The 24209-nt window shown below is 36.7% G+C and overlaps 1 protein-coding gene and 1 long non-coding RNA gene across 11 annotated transcripts in view; one reads left to right on the forward strand and one right to left on the reverse strand.

Annotated features, from left to right (window-relative positions):
- Positions 1-23941, forward strand: part of LOC119531702 — a 65953-nt gene extending 42012 nt beyond the window's left edge. Inside the window, exons 2-4 of the long non-coding RNA XR_005216391.1 lie at positions 20226-20497; positions 23398-23575; positions 23900-23941. This is a non-coding gene — a long non-coding RNA (uncharacterized LOC119531702). The remainder of the gene's footprint in view (positions 1-20225; positions 20498-23397; positions 23576-23899) is intronic.
- Positions 1-24209, reverse strand: part of ZFAND6 (zinc finger AN1-type containing 6) — a 100595-nt gene that overhangs the window by 8978 nt on the left and 67408 nt on the right. For 6 of the 10 annotated variants that reach the window (XM_037833243.1, XM_037833249.1, XM_037833248.1 and 3 more), the window contains 4 exons: positions 19182-19264; positions 11745-11915; positions 10411-10519; positions 1626-1726 (listed from right to left, as the gene is read on the reverse strand). In XM_037833243.1, the coding sequence (XP_037689171.1) occupies positions 1626-1726; positions 10411-10519; positions 11745-11898 (364 nt within the window). In that variant the 5' untranslated portion in view covers positions 11899-11915; positions 19182-19264. The remainder of the gene's footprint in view (positions 1-1625; positions 1727-10410; positions 10520-11744; positions 11916-19181; positions 19265-24209) is intronic. The other 4 variants (XM_037833250.1, XM_037833252.1, XM_037833244.1 and 1 more) reach the window with 1 other exon arrangement.

Raw genomic sequence — 24209 nt, forward strand, 5'->3', positions numbered from 1 at the left:
TACAATAGTTCACCTATCTACAATCTTCATTCTTTGGCCAACTTGTTAAGCTTCAGACAACATTTTCTTTACTGCCAACATTCTAAAAATTGTTCTACTGGAAGAAGAAAGATCATGACTAGCAGCCTGTTTTCATTCTTCCTAACTTAATCCTTCAACACTAACAAACAACCCCTGCTTCCTGAAATTCTCCCTTTGCACCTACATTCTAAAAGTAACTGGGATCTAGATGGCTTCTACCTCTGCTCCTCTGCTGACACATTCTCCTGCTTACTCTTCTTCTTCTTCTCATTTTTTAACCTATGTCAAGAACTTCTAAATCTCAGGCATAATCCTGTTCATACATTTAAATGCCTACTATCTACTTGTAACTTCCAACTGAGCCTTTCACCTTCTCACTTTCAACTCACTATATCTAAAATTTTGCCTAACCATATCACTTCTTTCAGCTCCCTGTTTAATGCAACCACACCACTGCCTCTTGTCATAAAGTTGAAAGCTCCGGCACCATCCTTGTCTCCACATTTCCCATCTCCAATGGATAACTTGGGAATTTTTTTCTTTTCTGCTTTAAATATGTCTTTTATCTCTGCCTTTCCTTAAGCTTTACTACTTAACTAAAAATTATTCACTTATTTATGAATTTATAATAATATGCTAGGTGGCCTAGAATATTTACCTTGGCCAGACAGCACATTCTTTTACTATAGCAAAGGCTACACAAATAGGCAAATCATGTCAGGCATTTGTTGGACATGAGATCAGAGCCAGGGGAGTTAGCTAGCTTATCTATATTTAAAATTAAGCAAACTTAAGCTAAGACAGTTAGATGTATCTGTTGCCACAATGTGAACACCATACACAATGGAAGGTTTCACTGTCAGGGCATCTTCTCTCTTTAAATCATGCCCTAGGCAGAATGACGAACTGCTCATCCTTGGGCTTGTCCTTGCAGAGAATTTCTCTTCTATTAACACATTGTTTCCACCCAGTGGTAGAATATAACTGATTAACCTTCATTAACAACCTCCTAAATTGCCTCCTCTGCACTGTCTCTGATTGCTAAGAAAGATTCCATAAATTTTCAGATCTTCCTAGATCACTTTGATTCACACAATGGGGCAATAAAGAGTAAGGGCAAGAATGTGAGGCACCATGCTGCGACTGTAAGTAACCTGATGGGACTGTTGCTCTGTTAGTCAGAGCTGAGCAAAGTGGCAGGGTCACCACCAGCCAAGTTACAGGCTCTGAGTCAATAAACAGGAGAAACAGATCCTCCTTGAACCAGTAGTCCCAGTTTGCTTGGAGAGGAGATAGTCTTTAGATTAAACTGATCAAAATTATAAAAGAAGATGGTATAACAATACTACCTGTTCATTTAATTATGTTTCTCAAACTAAACAAACGTTTACATCTATTTGATACTGATGATGTAATTATATAGTAAAAAATGGCTCTCAACATTACAAATACTTGGGGGCATAAAATATCTGTTCATAAAGAAAATAAATATAAAAATATGTATTTTAGGCAAATTTTTATTCATGTGCCTAGTATTTAGTGCCTGGTCTATACAACTGAAATGTTGAATAAACAACATAATACATGTTAGTTCATATACAAACCTTGCAGATCTTCTGTTTCAGGTACTGCTTTGTCCACAGATGTACTGTCCACTTGGGAAGATGCTACAGATTCTGATAAAAGTGACTGATTTGATACAGGGCTAGAAAAGTAAAAATATGTAGATTGTAAAAGATGATCTCCACACATGAATATTAACTAAAGGGATACTGTATAATAAATAAAAATTTAACATAACTAAGTAGATCAAGATAAGAATTACACAGATAATTTTTTATAACTCAAACATAACCACAGAGTTTTGAAAGCTAAAGACCTATTTGAATTAGAAGTTTATTACTTTAGAAACAAACCAATAGTGAGAGTTTTTTGTGATCTTCAAGTACTACATAAATTCACTAAATAAAAGCTAGCATGATAGAGACATGCTTAAGGAACCCTAACACAAAGTTGTAAATGATTTATAGACATAGCAGAACTGAACATTTCCTATTATGAATTGGAAAAATGAACCATAGTATAAAATTAACATTTTGTTCCTAATAGAATAAAAATGAAACAAATATTTCTGTGTTTTCAGGCTTCTAAATCATGTGACTTCAAGTAAAAAAAAAAATTATGTACAAACATGAGTTGAAAAATTATAGTATTAAAGAGAACCCATGACAAGATTGTATTTTTTAATGCTAAGTACTAATACTTTCAGAATAAAACTAAAAGTTGAGAAACTAACATAACATGCTTCAAAAGGACTTTGGGGGTGGGTAAGGATATATGAGGAGAAAGAACAAAGGAAAAGATGTGTAAAAAGGAAACCTGAGACTCAAAAGACTATTTGTGAGGCGGGGCAAGATGGCAGACTGGTGAGCTGTATGTTTTAGTTACTCCTCCAGGAAAGTAGGTAGAAAGCCAGGAACTGCGTGGACTGGACACCACAGAGCAATCTGAATTTGGGCATACTTCATACAACACTCATGAAAACGTGGAACTGCTGAGATCAGCGAAATCTGTAAGTTTTTGCGGCCAGGGGACCCGTGCCCCTCCCTGCCAGGCTCAGTCCCGTGGGAGGAGGGGCTGTCAGCTCCGGGAAGGAGAAGGGAGAACTGCAGTGGCAGCCCTTATCGGAAACTCATTCTGCTGACCCAAACTCCAACCATAGATAGACGGAGACCAGACACCAGAGAATCTGAGAGCAGCCAGCCCAGACACCAGAGAATCTGAGGAGACAGGCATAGAAAAAAAACAACACGAAAAACTCCAAAATAAAAGCAGAGGATTTTTGGAGTTCTGGTGAACATAGAAAGGGGAAGGGCAGAGCTCAGGCCCTGAGGCGCATATGCAAATCCCAAAGAAAAGCTGATCTCTCTGCCCTGTGAACCTTTCCTTAATGGCCCTGGTTGCTTTGTCTCTTAGCGTTTCAATAACCCATTAGATCTCTGAGGAGGGCCCCTTTTTTTTTTTTTAACCCTTTTTTCTTTTGCTAAAACAATTACTCTAAGAAGCCCAATACAGAAAGCTTCAGAGACTTGCAATTTGGGCAGGTCAAGTCAAGAGCAGAACTAGGAGAGATCTGAGACAAAACGCAATAATCCAGTGGCTGAGAAAATTCACTAAACAACACAACTTCCCAAGAAAAGGGGGGTGTCCGCTCACAGCCATCATCCTAGTGGACAGGAAACACTCCTGCCCATCGCCAGCCCCATAGCCCAGAACTGCCCCAGACAACCCAGTGTGACGGAAGTGCTTCAGATAACAGGCACACACCACAAAACTGGGCGTGGACATTAGCCTTCCCTGCAACCTCAGCTGATTGTCCCAGAGCTGGGAAGGTAGAGCAGTGTGAATTAACAAAGCCCCATTCAGCCATCATTTCAACAGACTGGGAGCCTCCCTACACAGCCCAGCAGCCCAGAACTGCCCTGGGGGGACGGCACTCACCTGTGACATAGCACAGTCATCCCTCAACAGAGGACCCGGGGTGCACGGCCTGGAAGAGGGGCCCACTTGCAAGTCTCAGGAGCCATACGCCAATACCAAGGACTTGTGGGTCAGTGGCAGAGACAAACTGTGGCAGGACTGAACTGAAGGATTAGACTATTGCAGCAGCTTTAAAACTCTAGGATCACCAGGGAGATTTGATTGTTAGAGCCACCCCCCACTCCCTGACTGCCCAGAAACACGCCCCATATACAGGGCAGGCAACACCAACTACACATGCAAGCTTGGTACACCAATTGGACCCCACAAGACTCACTACCCCACTCACCAAAAAGGCTAAGCAGGGGAGAACTGGCTTGTGGAGAACAGGTGGCTCGTGGACGCCACCTGCTGGTTAGTTAGAGAAAGTGCACTCCACGAAGCTGTAGATCTGATAAATTAGAGATAAGGACTTCAATTGGTCTACAAATCCTAAAAGAACCCTATCAAGTTCAGCAAATGCCATGAGGCCAAAAACAACAGAAAATTATAAAGCATATGAAAAAACCAGACGATATGGATAACCCAAGCCCAAGCACCCAAATCAAAAGATCAGAAGAGACACAGCACCTAGAGCAGCTACTCAAAGAACTAAAGATGAACAATGAGACCATAGTACGGGAGACAAAGGAAATCAAGAAGACCTAGAAGAGCATAAAGAAGACATTGCAAGACTAAATAAAAAAATGGATGATCTTATGGAAATTAAAGAAACTGTTGACCAAATTAAAAAGATTCTGGACACTCATAGTACAAGACTAGAGGAAGTTGAACAATGAATCAGTGACCTCAAAGATGACAGAATGGAAAATGAAAGCATAAAAGAAAGAATGGGGAAAAAAATTGAAAAAATCGAAATGGACCTCAGGGATATGATAGATAATATGAAACGTCCAAATATAAGACTCATTGGTGTCCCAGAAGGGGAAGAAAAGGGTAAAGGTCTAGGAAGAGTATTCAAAGAAATTGTTGGGGAAAACTTCCCAAATCTTCTAAACAACATAAATACACAAATCATAAATGCTCAGCGAACCCCAAACAGAATAAATCCAAATAAACCCACTCCGAGACATATACTGATCACACTGTCAAACACAGAAGAGAAGGAGCAAGTTCTGAAAGCAGCAAGAGAAAAGCAATTGACCACATACAAAGGAAACAGCATAAGACTAAGTAGTGACTACTCAGCAGCCACCATGGAGGCAATAAGGCAGTGGCACGATATATTTAAAATTCTGAGTGAGAAAAATTTCCAGCCAAGAATACCTTATCCAGCAAAGCTCTCCTTCAAATTTGAGGGAGAGCTTAAATTTTTCACAGACAAACAAATGCTGAGAGAATTTGCTAACAAGAGACCTGCCCTACTGGAGATACTAAAGGGAGCCCTACAGACAGAGAAACAAAGAAAGGACAGAGAGACTTGGAGAAAGGTTCAGTACTAAAGAGATTCGGTATGGGTACAATAAAGGATATTAATAGAGAGAGGGGAAAAATATGACAAACATAAACCAAAGGATAAGATGGCTGATTCAAGAAATGCCTTCACGGTTATAACGTTGAATGTAAATGGATTAAACTCCCCAATTAAAAGATATAGATTCGCAGAATGGATCAAAAAAAATGAACCATCAATATGTTGCATACAAGAGACTCATCTTAGACACAGGGACACAAAGAAACTGAAAGTGAAAGGATGGAAAAAAATATTTCATGCAAGCTACAGCCAAAAGAAAGCAGGTGTAGCAATATTAATCTCAGATAAAACAGACTTCAAATGCAGGGATGTTTTGAGAGACAAAGAAGGCCACTACGTACTAATAAAAGGGGCAATTCAGCAAGAAGAAATAACAATCGTAAATGTCTATGCACCCAACCAAGGTGCCACAAAATACATGAAAGAAACACTGGCAAAACTAAAGGAAGCAATTGATGTTTCCACAATAATTGTGGGAGACTTCAACACATCACTCTCTCCTATAGATACATCAACCAGACAGAAGACCAATAAGGAAATTGAAAACCTAAACAATCTGATAAATGAATTAGATTTAACAGACATATACAGGACATTACATCCCAAATCACCAGGATACACATACTTTTCTAGTGCTCACGGAACTTTCTCCAGAATAGATCATATGCTGGGACATAAAACAAGCCTCAATAAATTTAAAAAGATTGAAATTATTCAAAGCACATTCTCTGACCACAATGCAATACAATTAGAAGTCAATAACCATCAGAGACTTAGAAAACTCACAAATACCTGGAGGTTAAACAACACACTCCTAAACAATCAGTGGGTTAAAGAAGAAATAGCAAGAGAAATTGCTAAATATATAGAGACGAATGAAAATGAGAACACAACATACCAAAACCTATGGGATGCAGCAAAAGCAGTGCTGAGGGGGAAATTTATAGCACTAAACGCATATATTAAAAAGGAAGAAAGAGCCAAAATCAAAGAACTAATGGATCAACTGAAGAAGCTAGAAAATGAACAGCAAACCAATCCTAAACCAAGTAGAAGAAAAGAAATAACAAGGATTAAAGCAGAAATAAATGACATAGAGAATAAAAAAACAATAGAGAGGATAAATATCACCAAAAGTTGGTTCTTTGAGAAGATCAACAAGATTGACAAGCCCCTAGCTAGACTGACAAAATCAAAAAGAGAGAAGACCCATATAAACAAAATAATGAATGAAAAAGGTGACATAACTGCAGATCCTGAAGAAATTTAAAAAATTATAAGAGGATATTATGAACAACTGTATGGCAACAAACTGGATAATGTAGAGGAAATGGACAATTTCCTGGAAACATATGAACAATCTAGACTGACCAGAGAAGAAATAGAAGACCTCAACCAACCCATCACAAGCAAAGAGATCCAATCAGTCATCAAAAATCTTCCCACAAATAAATGCCCAGGGCCAGATGGCTTCACAGGGGAATTCTACCAAACTTTCCAGAAAGAACTGACACCAATCTTACTCAAACTCTTTCAAAACATTGAAGAAAATGGAACACTACCTAACTCATTTTATGAAGCTAACATCAATCTAATACCAAAACCAGGCAAAGATGCTACTAAAAAGGAAAACTACCGCCCAATCTCCCTAATGAATATAGATGCAAAAATCCTCAACAAAATACTTGCAAATCGAATCCAAAGACACATTAAAAAAATCATACACCATGACCAACTGGGGTTTATTCCAGGCATGCAAGGATGGTTCAACATAAGAAAAACAATCAATGTATTACAACACATTAACAAGTCAAAAGGGAAAAATCAATTGATCATCTCAATAGATGCTGAAAAAGCATTTGACAAAATCCAACATCCCTTTTTGATAAAAACACTTCAAAAGGTAGGAATTGAAGGAAACTTCCTCAACATGATAAAGAGCATATATGAAAAACCCACAGCCAGCATAGTACTCAATGGTGAGAGACTGAAAGCCTTCCCTCTAAGATCAGGAACAAGACACGGATGCCCGCTGTCACCACTGTTATTCAACATTGTGCTGGAAGTGCTAGCCAGGGCAATCCGGCAAGACAAAGAAATAAAAGGCATCCAAATTGGAAAAGAAGAAGTAAAACTGTCATTGTTTGCAGATGATATGATCTTATATCTAGAAAACCCTGAGAAATCGATGATACAGCTACTAGAGCTAATAAACAAAATTAGCAAAGTATCGGGATACAAGGTTAATGCACATAAGTCAGTAATGTTTCTATATGCTAGAAATGAACAAACTGAAGAGACACTCAAGAAAAAGATACCATTTTCAATAGCAACTAAAAAAATCAAGTACCTAGGAATCAACTTAACCAAAGATGTAAAAGACCTATACAAAGAAAACTACATAACTCTACTAAAAGAAATAGAAGGGGACCTTAAAAGATGGAAAAATATTCCATGTTCATGGATAGGAAGACTAAATGTCATTAAGATGTCAATTCTACCCAAACTCATCTACAGATTCAATGCAATCCCAATCAAAATTCCAACAACCTACTTTGCAGACTTGGAAAAGCTAGTTATCAAATTTATTTGGAAAGGGAAGATGCCTCGAATTGCTAAAGACACTCTAAAAAAGAAAAACGAAGTGGGAGGACTTACACTCCCTGACTTTGAAGCTTATTATAAAGCCACAGTTGCCAAAACAGCATGGTACTGGCACAAAGATAGACATATAGATCAATGGAATCGTATTGAGAATTCGGAGATAGACCCTCAGATCTATGGCCGACTGATCTTTGATAAGGCCCCCAAAGTCACTGAACTGAGTCATAATGGTCTTTTCAACAAATGGGGCTGGGAGAGTTGGATATCCATATCCAAAAGAATGAAAGAGGACCCCTACCTCACCCCCTACACAAAAATTAACTCAAAATGGACCAAAGATCTCAATATAAAAGAAAGTACCGTAAAACTCCTAGAAGATAATGTAGGAAAACATCTTCAAGACCTTGTATTAGGCGGCCACTTCCTAGACTTTACACCCAAAGCACAAGCAACAAAAGAGAAAATAGATAAATGGGAACTCCTCAAGCTTAGAAGTTTCTGCACCTCAAAGGAATTTCTCAAAAAGGTAAAGAGGCAGCCAACTCAATGGGAAAAAATTTCTGGAAACCATGTATCTGACAAAAGACTGATATCTTGCATATATAAAGAAATCCTACAACTCAATGACAATACTACAGTCGGCCCAATTATAAAATGGGCAAAAGATATGAAAAGACAGTTCTCTGAAGAGGAAATACAAATGGCCAAGAAACACATGAAAAAATGTTCAGCTTCACTAGCTATTAGACAGATGCAAATTAAGACCACAATGAGATACCATCTAACACCGGTTAGAATGGCTGCCATTAAACAAACAGGAAACTACAAATGCTGGAGGGGATGTGGAGAAATTGGAACTCTTATTCATTGTTGGTGGGACTGTATAATGGTTCAGCCACTCTGGAAGTCAGTCTGGCAGTTCCTTAGAAAACTAGAGTTACCATTCGATCCAGCGATTGCACTTCTCGGTATATACCCGGAAGATCGGAAAGCAGTGACACGAACAGATATCTGCACGCCAATGTTCATAGCAGCACTATTCACAATTGCCAAGAGATGGAAACAACCCAAATGTCCTTCAACAGATGAGTGGATAAATAAAATGTGGTATATACACACGATGGAATACTACGCGGCAGTAAGAAGGAACGATCTCGTGAAACATATGACAACATGGATGAACCTTGAAGACATAATGCTGAGCGAAATAAGCCAGGCACAAAAAGAGAAATATTATATGCTACCACTAATGTGAACTTTGAAAAATGTAAAACAAAAGGTTTATAATGTAGAATGTAGGGGAACTAGCAATAGAGAGCAATTAAGGAAGGGGGAGCAATAATCCAAGAAGAACAGATAAGCTATTTAACGTTCTGGGGATGCCCAGGAATGACTATGGTCTGTTAATTTCTGATGGATATAGTAGGAGCAAGTTCACAGAAATGTTGCTATATTAGGTAACTTTCTTGGGGTAAAGTAGGAACATGTTGGAAGTTAAGCAGTTATCTTAGGTTAGTTGTCTTTTTCTTACTCCCTTGTTATGGTCTCTTTGAAATGTTCTTTTATTGTATGTTTGTTTTCTTTTTAACTTTTTTTTCATACAGTTGATTTAAAAAAGAAGGGAAAGTTAAAAAAAAAAAAACAAGGAAAAAAAAAGATGCAGTGCCCCCTTGAGGAGCCTGTGGAGAATGCAGGGGTATTCGCCTACCCCACCTCCATGGTTGCTAACATGACCACAGACATAGGGGACTGGTGGTTTGATGGGTTGAGCCCTCTACCACAGGTTTTACCCTTGGGAAGACGGTTGCTGCAAAGGAGAGGCTAGGCCTCCCTATGGCTGTGCCTAAGAGCCTCCTCCCGAATGCCTCTTTGTTGCTCAGATGTGGCCCTGTCTCTCTAGCTAAGCCAACTTGAAAGGTGAAATCACTGCCCTCCCCCCTACGTGGGATCAGACACCCAGGGGAGTGAATCTCCCTGGCAACGTGGAATATGACTCCCAGGGAGGAATGCAGACCTAGCATCGTGGGACGGAGAACATCTTCCTGACCAAAAGGGGGATGTGAAAGGAAATGAAATAAGCTTCAGTGGCAGAGAGAATCCAAAAGGAGCCGAGAGGTCACTCTGGTGGGCACTCTTATGCACACTTTAGACAACCCTTTTTAGGTTCTAAAGAATTGAGGTAGCTGGTGGTGGATACCTGAAACTATCAAACTACAATCCAGAACCCATGAATCTCGAAGACAGTTGTATAAAAATGTAGCTTATGAGGGGTGACAATGGGGTTGGGAAAGCCATAAGGACCACACTCCACTTTGTCTAGTTTATGGATGGATGAGTAGAAAAATAGGGGAAGGAAACAAACAGACAAAGGTACCCAGTGTTCTTTTTTACTTCAATTGCTCTTTTTCACTCTACTTATTATTCTTGTTATTTTTGTGTGTGTGCTAATGAAGGTGTCAGGGATTGATTTGGGTGATGAATGTACCACTATGTAATGATACTGTAAACAATCGAAAGTACGATTTGTTTTGTATGACTGCGTGGTATGTGAATATATCTCAATAAAATGAAGATTAAAAAAAAAAAAAAAAATTTGTCCCCCAATGTAAAAACAATAAAAAGACTTTTCTAACTAGTAAATAATAGAATTTTAGGCTAGTTAGTCCTTAAGTGGTTTTATATAGTTTTCCCTTAAAAAAATTGACCAAATATGGAATATATTCTTTATTTTTCATTAGCTTTTCAATTACAATTCAGAGACCACAGCTTACCTTGGCTGCATAGATGAAGACGTAGAGTCTAATGTTGACTGAACTTCTGGGACACTGCCATCTGTGCACTGAACTGGTAAAGATTCAGACAGACTACTGACAGAAGTTGCTGTAAGAGTACCACATTTCATATTAGTGATTCTGTACTCTGGGCAATCCAAGACCTTACCTAAAAAAATCAAGATAAATTTTCCACAAAACACAGTATATAGATTCTGTTTTACTATATAATATAATGGTGGTTCATTATTTTAGTTAAAAATTTTGAAGAGGTTGCCAATGAAAAAAATGTTCATTTTAACCAAGAAGAAAACCACACACAAATTGTATATAGTTTATAAACAAAACTCCTATTTCTCAATACAAAGTATCACCTAAATCCAAATCCTTTAATTTACAAACATCTTCTGAGTACTAGTGCATAAATGAGATGTTAAAATAAAAGATAATTTAGAGTAAGGCAGACATAGGTTCAAAATTTAAAATCTGTGCTCAGCACATCAGTTGTATTATTTCCCCTGTAATTCAAAGGTAGAACTGTAGATGATCATTTAATTAAAAAACAATTTATATATATTCATTCATTTGATCTTAGCCTGAAGAAAAAATGGTTTTAGTTTTTTACTTGAACATGAAATGATGAAATTTTTAAATGAACTAACAGCCTGCACTTCCGTTAAGCACAAAAATCTACATATTTAGGCATTGACCTACATAAGAATTATCCTTGATGAACATTTTTGACACTTCCCTTCTGCAAAACTTATATTCAGAATCTTCACGATCCTCCTTACACAAGTACTGGAAAAAAAAAAAAAAACACCTCAATTCCAGAATACCTTGGCTCAATAAGCCATAAAGAACCATGTGAACTGAGGTTGAATATCCCTTACTAAGAGTCATTCAATTAGATACTCTCCTTCCAAATAGAGTAATGCTTTCTCTGAAGTCAGCTGTGTAACTTCTGCACTACCCTGGCTGCAAGTCACCCCAAATAAAATAAGTCACCCTTATAGGCCTAACTCCCCTACCTTCCTTAATTACAAAGATAGCTAAATACCCTTGAGATTTACTTCTAGTTTAATAAGATAATAAGAGTTCTGCAGCACAGCAAGAAAAGACAACAGGAGGGATTTATAATAGTTATTTTTAATGGGTGAGGGTACTCTCATTCCTGTCTCCTTACCTCTGATAATCATAATGTATAATGAGATTTTACTGATATAAATGTGGTACTTTAAGTATATTGTGAAAACAGAAAAAAGGTATTAAGTACTGGGCCACCCAAGTGTGTTCTAATTAATGAATATTGCTGTTTTAACAGAATTACTTACCAGAGGGACTTATTCTACCATTACTACTATTCTGTCTTTGAAGATGTTCTTTATAGCATACTGAACACATGCCATTTGTACGAGGGTTTCCATAAAATCCGCAGCCAGTGGAACAAAGCATAGGCACTTGGCTGTGATTAGTTTCTTGAGCCATGTTCCTCTGTTTCACACCTGAAATGTACCAAGAATGAGCAAAGAACTTGGACACAAAACTGCAATCATACATTTTGCAAATCTGCTTTATATAATAAAGGAAAAACCCACACATAGTCCTCCCTAAACCACTCTACATAGCTGTCCTAAGACCTCAGTCTAGGGTTAAGAGAGAGAAAAATAAAGATTAAATGGACACGCAGTGAACTTTCATCTCCAACCCACTCTGTACTGGACTGGCTCAGAGAGTATAATGAACTCCTAGAGAAAGGTATCTGTTGTGAAGACTCCTTACCAGCAGAATGTTTTGGAAAACCCTTGGAACCTAGTTCAGTTTGAACTCTCTTAATATTGAGAAATATGCATAAGTTTTGGTATACATGTTACACCATTTAATTTCTAAATAGTTAACTTTTTTCTTTAAGTTCAAATGTTAATTTGTATAATTTATTGTTTTTAAAAAGCACTTAATATCAATGCTGGTGAAAGTATGTAGAATTCAGTAGAATGCTGGTGAAATGAGAAACTGGTTCAATCTTTTAGGAAAGCAATCTAGCAATTCACTTCAAGAGCCTTGTAAAAGATTATCCTCTAAACCAATCATTCTCCTTTAAGGGTCTTATTCTAGGGTATAATCAGAAAAAGAACAAAGGAATAATATACAAGGATGTGCTCCACACAATATTTATAATGTTGAAAAATTTAAAATAATCTATTGGTTCAAAATTAGGAGAACGGATTTTTTAAATGGATGGTAAATATTAATGACAAAAATTATGCAGTCATAAAAAATATTTTAGAATATTTTTTGATGGAGGAAATGCTGACAAAAGAAAAGGCATGATATAAAATGTAAATACAGTATGTTGCCACAATTAGGCAATGATAAAAAAAGAGCATCTATCATTAAAAAGAACAGAAAAAAACATATCCAATGATGGCAAAGTTAATGGCATTTTTTTCCTGATTTGTACCTTTTCTGTACTTTTTATTAAATTTTCTAAAATGAAGATACTACTTGCATAGTTGGAAAAATATTTTAAGGTTTATATATATTTTCAAGATATATAGGTATATTTAAAGATGAAACTATGAGTACAGAGGCATCGGTCAATCAGTCAACTGATGCTGAGACTGAAGAACGGTTTGGGAAGCACACGAATTATCAATTACAGCAGATGGAGGGACCCTATGTGCCATCTCTCCCATAAAGCAAATGGTTCTTTGGCATGAATAACATGACAGAAGGTTATAAAAGGCTCTCCTTCCTTTTAAAAAAACAATCTCCTCCTAAATGAAGGTTATTACAAAATGAGTGTACAAAAGGTAATAAGCTGCTTCTCTTATTAAAAAAACAACCTCCTAAATGAAAGTTACTCCAAAATGGATGTCTGTGTATTTACAGATCTATGCTCAAAGATCATGAAAAACAAGGAGGAAAATGTTTTAATGGTTTACCACTGAAATGTCATTGAATTGATAAGCAGCATTCACTGTTTATTACTGTTAACGGGGGTAGAGAGAAATTAAGCAAATTTCAGAAACAAGAGCAATAATCCACTTGACTGGATTATAAAACAAAGCAGCAGGTTTAGCATTTGCCTTTAAAAAGATAGTTCCTGAAACTGTTGAGGATCTTTAGACATTTAGCCTAGGAATACAATTTGGGATTGTACCATGATGGCAAGTTGCTTCAGAATCCAATCTTTGACACCCTGCTTTGTATCCTACTTCAGATGCCTCCCTTTCCTGCAGTCCTGTAAATATACACATCAAATAAAAAAAAACCATGATAGGATAAAAAAGCAACTGTCATATAATTTGTTGACTTTTTCACCTATGCTAATGAGAGATAATGGTCTTTAGTTTTCTTTTTTTATACAGTCTTTGTCTTTGGTCAGTGTCAGGGTAACCTGCCCAAGGTCAAAACAGTAGTAAGTGATGGAGCAAGAATTCATCCAGGCAGTCTGGCTCCAAAATACGTGCTCTAAATCAGTGATTTTCAAAGTATAGTCTGTGGACTCTCAGGGAGATCCAAACTATTTTCACAATAATACTAATTAAGTATTTGACTTTTTAACCATGTTGACATTTGCACTGGTAGTGTAAAAAAGAGCAATAGTGGGTAAAACAGCTAGAGCCTGATAAGGAGCCAAATCAAGACAGTGGCACCAAATTGTGTTAGTCACTGTATTCTTCAACCATCTTGCTCCCATAGTAAAAATTATTAATTTTATTAAATCTGGACCCTGTAACCACATCTTGTTAATATTCTGTGTGGCAAACTGGGAAGCATGCATAAGGCTGCATCTGCTGTATCCAGATGTACAATGACTGTCTTATGAAAAAGCACTTTGCAACTGTTCAAGTTGTGAGCTGAACTAGTTACCTTTTCATGGAACATCTTTTTAATTTTAAAGAATGATGACAAACTTTAGTTCTTCAGACTCGGGTATATGGCAGTCATCTCAAAAATGAATGAAATGAGCATGTTAGGGAAAAGAGCTAACAGTATTCATTGTCAAAGATAAAATTCAAGTGAAAAAAAAAGCTTGGCAAGCTTCTCCAATAGTTAAGAGTTAGACAACCCTTTTTAGGTTCTAAAGAATTGGGGTAGCTGGTGGTGGATACCTGAAACTATCAAACTACAACCCAGAACCCATGAATCTCGAAGACAGTTGTATAAAAATGTAGCTTATGAGGGGTGACAATGGGATTGGGAAAGTCATAAGGACCACACTCCACTTTGTCTAGTTTATGGATGGATGTGTAGAAAAGTAGGGGAAGGAAACAAACAGACAAAGGTACCCAGTGTTCTTTTTTACTTCAATTGCTCTTTTTCACTCTAATTATTATTCTTGTTATTTTTGTGTGTGTGCTAATGAAGGTGTCAGGGATTGATTTAGGTGATGAATGTACAACTATGTAATGGTACTGTAAACAATCGAAAGTACAATTTGTTTTGTATGACTGAGTGGTATGTGAATATATCTCAATAAAATGATGATTAAAAAAAAAGTGTTTCGGATGAGATCAGGAATGATATTAATGAATGTAATTAATTGACACTATATCAACATTTGGAAGATCTTCATAAGTCAATGAACCAATATTTTCCAAGTGACAAGTGTATGATGCAGAAAATTATTCATGAGCAAAGATCCACTCAAAGTGAAAGAGATACCAATGAATTCTAAGGTAACAAAAGATAAAAGGTTTTTTATATTGTTTCAGATTCCACATTGCAACTATCCTTTAAGAAACTATTAATGGTCAAGTTTTGATGTAACATGAAAAAAGCATGCTCTAGTATCTGAAAAGGTATTAAAATACTCCCCCTTTTCCCAACTACACATCTGTATGACATTGGATTTTCTTTATAATATTTTAACAGAATGATTGACGAGGCAGATATGTGAATATTGCTGCTTTGTATTAAGCCAGACCTTAAAGAGATTTGCAAAAAATGTGTAACAATGCCACCCTTCTCACTAAATTATTTTTAGGTGAATGGTTATTTTTCATAAAATATTTTTTAATGAATTAACTTTTTCTCAGCTCTAAATCTAATACAATAAATATCACTAGCTATAACTCACATAAACAAAAGCTTTTCAGGGTACTCAATAATTTTAAAAGCGTGTAAAGGTCCTCAGATCAAAAAGTTTGAGAATCCACTGTTGTAAACCATGCATTTTTAATGCAGTTGCTATCAACCTCCTGGGGGCAAACACTGATTTGGGGTGGGGGTGGGGGCTAACAGATGGAACAGGACACTTAATCCTCAAATATAAAGCACAGATATAATACAGTACATAAAGAGATATATATTTGTGGAATTACAATTTTCTGGAGATGGGACCAATTAGGGAAAAATGTCTAAAGAAGCTCCTTAAGGGGGCAATAATGAAAAAAAGATTGAGGAACACTGGTCTAAAACACCAACTATGCTATGCTGCCTATCAATGACATTAAAATGATGTAAGAATTAAAGCAAAAGCACCCAGAAAAGATACTTATCTTTTTAATCTCAATTTTCTAGAAAAACTCAAGAAAATGGTCACAGGTAACAATTATGACCACAAGCCTTTTATATCATCATAATATCTGCTTTACAACAATCAGGTTAAAATTCAAAAACATGTAACACTAGCAATTTCCCAAAGCTAAACTGCCCTGCAGTTGCAAATGAACAACGATAAGTCATGAGTTTTCCTGAAAACAAAACAAAAACTTATCAATTCAGGCAGGCAGATAAAAAGCACAAAGGATTTCACAGGTTACTTAAAAAAACAAAACAAAACCTTATTTATTAATCTTTAGGCCACAAAATGAGCCTTACATGAAGATTCAGAAAGACTAAAAACCATAAAAGAGTTATCTTATTTGAACACGTAGCGGGTATGAATGAGGTAGCTATGTAGAAACAGGATTGCAGGGCACAGCAGTTGAACATTCAAAGCTCAAGGAGGAAAGGGAAGAGAATGAGAAGGCAGAACAGTTCCTTAATTGTACTGTTGGATTATAAACGTAATATACTATCCAAGGAGACAAAAGTGAGACTACTCTACCAGACATAAACAAATGATTAACATCACATAATTTTAAAAGATCTGTGGATTGGAGAGAGAATTCATAAAATGTGAGTTCTGACTCTAAATAACATTCATAATCAAAACCACAACCATTACTCCCTCTTAGAAACCAAACAATACTTAAGTTACTGAGAGCTTATATGAAACAGGAACTGTTTTTTACATAGGTTTTACTGTTTTATTCATATCATCTAATTTAATTCTCTCAGTAACTATGATGTTGGTGTTAGACATCCCCATTTTAAAAAGAAGGAAACTAATGCTCAAGGAAACAGTAACTTGTCCAAGGTCTCATATCTGGTAAATGGCTGGTCAGTGCCTTTTTCTCAAGAGAATGACTGTCAAAAGTCCACCCTATCTCTATAAAATTGTAATTTTTGACCATCCATGAAATGTTATTCTTTTCATTTAAAGATAACTTAAATTTCAAGCAGCTTTAAAATATTATGCAGCTTTAATTAGCTATAACCAAGCTCTTGAGAAAAATGTTTTTCCCATAAGTCTTTTTACCTAAAAAATTCTCATCAGCATAAGAAAAAATTCAAGATCAAATTTTTAAGACTGCAAAGAAATTTCATTACCAATTGTTAAAATTCTGACAAAAGAATAGCAATGAATGAATGCAACACAGACTCCATTATAACTGCAAATATATGTCAATTAAATCTATTTCCCTTAATTCCCTAGAGTCAAGTCACCAAGTTCCAATAATTTTCATATTGAAGTGTCTCATGTTCTTTTCTCTTTCATTCCAATTCAAGTTCTCATTACTTCATACCTGGGTTATTTTAACACATTTTTCTTTCCTTCTATTTCACTGATCCTCCTTCCCAATCCATTTATGTAAATTCCTCTAAAACACCTCATCCATCATATTACTCCTTTGTTAGTTATTTGGTATAATAACTGCCCCAGAGAAGAATGGATACTCAACCTGGTATTCATGCTCTACATAATTTATTCTACAACCAACCTAATTTCCCTGAGAAGTATGCTGTGTGAAAAGAGAATGGGCTTTGGATCAGATAGGCAACAATCTAAATCCCAGCTTTGCTGTTTCATTACTTGTAAGAGCTTGGGCATGCTACTAACCTTTTCTAAACAACTTCTCCCTAGATTTCTTCTACGTAACCTGATTAAATAAGATAATTGTGTACAGAAAGCATCTAAATAGTGCATGGTACATAGCAGAAGCTCAATAACTGCTCTTACTCTGTTCTTTCTAAAAGCAATGTCCTTTGTTCCCAACTATTTGAAACCAAATCATGCTAATTCCTGCAAACAAGTTTCTAACTCATATTGCTCCTTCCTTAGTAAATACTGTCCATTTCTGGACTCTGCCGGTAACAACCACATCTGTTTCAGGAATCAGATTAAATTCTATTCTTTCTGGGTCCATTTCTGCCTACCTTGATAGTCCTTCAATAACGGCTCTATAAGAGGCTGCCTGTATCACCTTTTTTGAGGCATTTAATCTTACCATTAGTCAAATACTTCACAGGTATATAACTAATTTCCCCCAGTTTCGTCTTCAAATGGCCATGCCTATATTTTGCTAATTAGTATATTTCACTACTGCTAAAAGGGTTCATTTCACATCAGCTAAAAATGGTTTTCAATTGAAAAGGGGAGAAAACAGATTGATGAAAAATGTTTCATATTGCAGTTCTCATATTTTATGTACTGAAACAAGTCATTTGGCAAGAATACTACTGTCCCTTGAACTAGAATGACTAATACCCAGAATAATTAATAAAACACATATTTTTTTTTTCTCCCTCCTTCTGAAAGAAAAAGGGAGGAATTTAAATTTACAATGATGAGTTAGTCCAGAGAAGTTGCAAATTGGCAAACTTGGGTTAAATCTGGTCCATACCCATGTTTGGCTGGCTAGCACATATTCATTTTTTAAAAAGTTACTTGTTAGCATTCAAAAATTAGGGAATGTCAAAAATCCAGATTTCTCATTTCTCTTGAAAAGTATAAAGATCCAACAGCAGTGGGTTCATGTTCCCACAATTAAAACCTTCCACTAAGTCCCTTATTAGGAAATGCCCGTCCCCTCCAATTCAAGGCCACTTTAAGCTACCTGATTGATCCTATTAGCATCTGAATTTTCAACCCTAGATCAACACCTAGGACTTTTTCAATTTGGGATCAGAAAAAAACATATATAACAGATTGAGTTAAATAAGAATGAACACTAAACTCTGGATTAGTACTGCAGGCACAAAGTGATAAGAAGACAAGTCCCATTTTTTTTTTATACATTGAAAAAAAATCACTCAGAATTTGCTATTTCCGTGACTTCTCTTTGAAACTGTATCAAAAGGAAATAAACAGAGGAGAGCAAAACAGAATTTATGATACATCCTACTAGATATTTTTTGTGATGTTTTCAATTACAGTTGATCAAAAGACAAATACCCAGCCTGGCATAGGTGTTTGAGATTAGCATTTCCTCGTGGCCTACAGTAATTTTCCAAAGAATTCTGAGCATTTGGATCTACTAGCCAACATATGGACAATATACATACATTGTGGTGGGCAAGAATCTTTGTAGGGATGACAAAAAAAAAAAATCCAGTTCATAAAGCAAATAGATCAGAAAATATTACTTGATATAAAACACTTGGGAAGAATGTTACTCTGATAAAAAAAAATAGAGATTTTGAATTAGGGTTCTTACTGTACTGAGGATGCTCTGTAGTTCTTTCTGTATAGCAGTCCCCAGTTCCCTATGTCAGGTTGTCTTCCCTGCTGTTGCTTTGGCTGAAAGACAAAAAGGTGCGAATCTGGCTAACATGAAGATATCTTTGGGGATGCTACGTACTTTTCCCCAGCCAATAATTAAATCATCACTTCCAATATACTAGGCTATATAAAAGATAAAAGACACTGAAGTTAATTCTAGTAAATACAAATCTCCCTTTCCCAGTTACTGCTATAAAAGGAAAGTTTCCATTGACTGGTACGATAAATCTCACAAAAAGAAGTCACTGTGCTATTTACAGCTGAAGAAAACAAGAAGAAAAACTCTGATAGGCATTCCTATCTTAGATGACACTTATTTTCTGTATTCTGACCAATGTTTAAATCAGGGGTTGAAAAATGTTTTGTAAATGGTCAGTTATTTCAGGTTTTGCAGACCATACAGTCCTCTGTTGCAACTACTTGGCTCTGCTGTTGTAGTGCAAAAGCAGCCCTAAACAATACGTAAACAAATAAGCATGACAGTGTGCCAATAAAACCTTATTTAAATTTTCACATTACAAAAAGTTTTTCTTTTAATTTTTTCCCCCAACCACTTAAAAATGGCATAGACATGGTACTCAAATATAGGTACTATTAATTGGAGGGTTTCCTAATCAAAAGCCAAATGTAAATTTTAATTATTACTTGATCTTGCTAGGCCTCATCCGTCTTAGTTAAATAAATGCTTATAAATTAATAAGGAGAAAGGACTAGAAAAGGCAACATCTCGTTCAAATCTATAGTTCCCACTTGTGGTTTACATGGGGAGTTGTAGCTATGATGTAAGCAATGGCAATAATGCTCTTGGTACAAATTCACCTTTATTTACCACACTGTTTTCTACTCACCAAGGCTAGATACATTTGTGGTGTCTTAATGATTTATGAAATTATTCAATAATTGAATTGAAGGATTTCTATCTTCCTGAAAGTGATAAGTTTCTGTCTGCCTAGCCTGTTTTCCCTCCTTGCCCTTTCAGATTAACAGAACCTCTCTTTCATGAGGGAAGACAATTTCATTCGGTTTCTGACCTCTGCTCCCTAGTGCCAGACCTGCCTCAGGGATGGACACATGATGCAAGCCTGGGACTCAGGCTGAGTAGATCAGTCCTCCCCTGAATTTTACCGGCTCTATTGGGAAAGAGGCACACTTTTCTCTGGGATCACCACTTGTAAAGACAATACAACGTTAAGTCTGGTGCTGTTGGTGAACATCTTTGCCAAGAAAGAGCCTGCTTGATAAAACAACAAGGTAAGCAAAGCAAAATGGGGACGAAATAGAAAGCCAAGGAAGGGAAGTGCTGAATGCCTGCATGCACTTTGCTGAGGTCAGCTCCACCCCTTACACTTCCCAGATAATTCTGGTTTTGCTTTGATTTTATTTGGTTTCTGATACTTGCAATCCAAAGTCCGTGAGAATCCCTGAATCAAGTACTGTTACTCTTCTAAAACTCTCAAACCTAAAAGAATAATCAATGCATATCAAAAATGGAAGACTACATTAGTTCAATCAAGAAATATCCTGAAGAAACCAACAACCCCTACTCCGGTTTTCTTTTTAGCATATAAAAAGGTATCTAAGGCCTAAGTGTAAAGCTTGATGAATTTTCACAAATTAAACACAATTTTGTAACTAAAACTCAGATCAAGAAACATCATCAGTATCCCAAAAGCCCTCTCATGCCCTTTTCTAGTCACTATCCCCTCTCTACAAGTACTATGCTGACTTCTAACAACCTAGATTAGCTTTGCCTGTTCTCGAACTTTGATAAATGGAATCATACAGTATATATACATCTTGTATCTGGCTTCTCTCCGTATGTGTGTGAGATTCATCCACAGTGCTATGTCTAATTGTAGTTCATTCATTCACATTGCTATACTTGTCTTCTGACTAACATATATAAGCATTTCTGCTAGGTACAGACCTAGAAGTGGATACAGACAAATTCACACTCCCCTAGCAATGTGTGAGTGTTCTAGTAACTCCACATCACACCATACTTAGTATTTTGAGCACTGGGCTGAATGGCGGCCCCAAAGATAGGTCCATGTCCCTGAAACCTGTAAATACTATCTATGTGGCAAAAGAGTGGATATTATCTTATATGGCAAAAGATGTGATTAAATTAAGGATCTTAAGAGGGGCTTATTTTGGATTATACAGGTGGGCCCTAACAGCAAGCACATGAATCCTTACAGGAGAGAGGCAGGGGGAGTTCTGAAACAGACATATGGAAAAGGTGATGTGACAGAGGCAAAGATCTGAGCAATGGGGCCAAAAGCCAAGGAATGCCTGCAGCCACCAGAAGATGAAAGAGGCAAGAACATATTCTTCCCTAGGGCTTCTGTGCCCCTGCCAACACCCTGATTTCAGACTTCTGGCCTCCAGAACTGAGAGTATTTAATACATTTCTGTTGTTTTAAGTCACCCAGTTTGTGGTAATTTGCTACAGCAGTCCTGGAAAACTAATACATCTGTCCTCCTATTTTAACTATTCTTATGGTTGTATAGTGACATCTCATTGTAGTCTTAAAATTTTCATTTCTGTGAAAACTAATGTAGCTTAGCACATCTGCATATGGTTACTGGCCATCTTGGTGTCCTCTTTCATGAAATGCCTGTTCTAAGCTTTTTGTGCACTTTTTTCTCTTGAATTGTTTGTCTTATACTTATGTGTTCTACTCTGTGGCTTGTCTTTTCATTCTTATTGGCGTTTGTTCTAGTTTGCTAATGCTGCTGGAATGCAAAACACCAGAAATGGACTGGCTTCTATAAAGGGAGTTTATTTGGTTACACAGTTACAGTCTTAAGGCCATAAAGTGTCCAAGGTAACACACCAGCAATCAGGTACCTTCACTGGAGGATGGCCAATGGTGTCCAGAAAACCTCTGTTAGCTGGGAAGGCACATGGCTGGCATCTGCTCCAAAGTTCTGGTTTCAAAACGGCTTTCTCCCAGGACATTCCTCTCTAGGCTGCAGTTCCTCAAAAATGTCCCTCTTAGTTGCACTTGGGATATCTGTCACTGATCAAGGCCCACCCAATGGGCAGGCCAACATGCCATGGAAATTATCCAATCAGAGTCATCACCCACAGCTGGGTAGGGTGCATTCCAAAGAAACACTCAAAGAATTACAATCTAATCAACTGATGCCTGCCCACACAAGATTACATCAAAGATAACAGCACTTGGGGGACACAGTGTTTGAGACCGAAATTCATCTTAATCTGAATCTTGTTCCATTTGCCAATTTTCGTTTATAGTTAGTGCTGTTTCTACGCTATTTAATAAATATTTGCCTACTCCAAGGTCATAAAGACATTCTCCTATATTCTTCTTCTAAATTTTATTATTTTATCTTTCAAAATTAGATCTGTAATATATCTGGTGGTGATTTTTTTATATGGAATAAGGGAGGGGTTAAGATTCATGTTTTTTCTCCATATAGGTATCTAACTGAAAATCATTTACTGAAAAGACCATCCTTTCCCCACTGCACTGCAGTCTTAACCCACATCTATAATTCAAGTGGCTATATATGTATGAGTCGTTTACTAGACTCTCAGTTCTGTTCCATTGGGCAATTTTGTCTATCCTGTTTTAAATTACTATAGTTAACTGAAAGGTTTGAATAGCTGGTATCAATATTTTTCAAGATTGTCTTGGATATTCTCAGCTCTTTAAATTTCTATACAAATTTTAGATTCAGTCCATCAGTTTCTATTTTAAAAACCTGATAGGATTTTGATTTGGATTGTGTTAAATCTGCATATATACAAACACAGTATGCCCTCAATTTATTTAGATGTTTTTAAAGTTCCTAATAATGTTTTGTATTGTTCATTGGAGAGGTCTTGCATCTTTTTTGCTTGATTTATTCCCAGGTATTTGAATTGTTTAAAATCTATTGTAAATGGTATCTTTTTAAAATCTCATTCTATATTTGTTTGTTACTGAACAGTAGCCAGTCTCCAGTGACCCTAGAGATCCCAGCCTCCTAGCATTCAGACCCTTGCATGGTCCCTTCCCATACTGTAACAGAATACCTTGGAAGTGATGGTATGTCACTTCCAAGTTTAGGCAGTAAAAGACATTGTGGCTTCCGCATTGCTTTTTCTCTCTCCATTGGATTACTCACTCTGGGGGAAGCTGGCTACCATGTCATAAGGAGAAGCAATGTGATGAGGAACTGAGGGCTCTGGCCAAAGATATATAAAGAACTTGGAAGCAGATCCTCCAGCCCTGCTCAAACCTTTTGGTGACTAAAGCATTGACTGAACATCTGGACTACAACCCTCATGAGAGACCCTGAGCTGAAACCATCCAGGTAAGCTACTTCTATGTTCCTGACCCACAGAAACTGATTCAAATAATAAAAAAATAAAAGTGTTCGTTGTTTTAAGCAACTAGGTTTTCAGGTAAAATACTATGTATCAATTGATAATACAGTTGCTGGTATAAGAAAAATAACTGATTTTTTACATGGACCTTTTATCTAGGAGCCCTGATAAATTCACCTTCTGATTAGTTTGTCTGCAGACTTGGATTTTTCTCAGTACATAATTATGTTGACTGTAAATAATGACACTTAGTTCTTCCTTCCTAATATTTAAGTCGTTTCTTTCTTTTGTTTGCCTTACTGCACTGGCAGGGGCCTCCAGAAAAATGATGAACAGAAGTGGTGACAGCGGGCTTCCTTTTCTTGTTCCTGATCTGAGAGTCCAGAGGGTCTTCCATACTTCATCATAAAGTATTATGTTTTAGTGTAGTTTTCTCTCATAAATATTCTTTATCAGATTAAAGAATTTCCTTTCTACTCCTAGTTTACAAAGTTTTCATAAAGGTATCATAAAGGGATGTTAAATTTTCTCTTTTTCACTATTCATGAGGTGAATTACACTGATTTATTTCAAAAGTTAAATCATCCTTATATTTCTGCAACAAACCCAACTTGGTCATAC

This window comes from Choloepus didactylus, chromosome 4 (assembly GCF_015220235.1).
Source record: "Choloepus didactylus isolate mChoDid1 chromosome 4, mChoDid1.pri, whole genome shotgun sequence".
Lineage (NCBI taxonomy): Eukaryota > Metazoa > Chordata > Mammalia > Pilosa > Megalonychidae > Choloepus > Choloepus didactylus.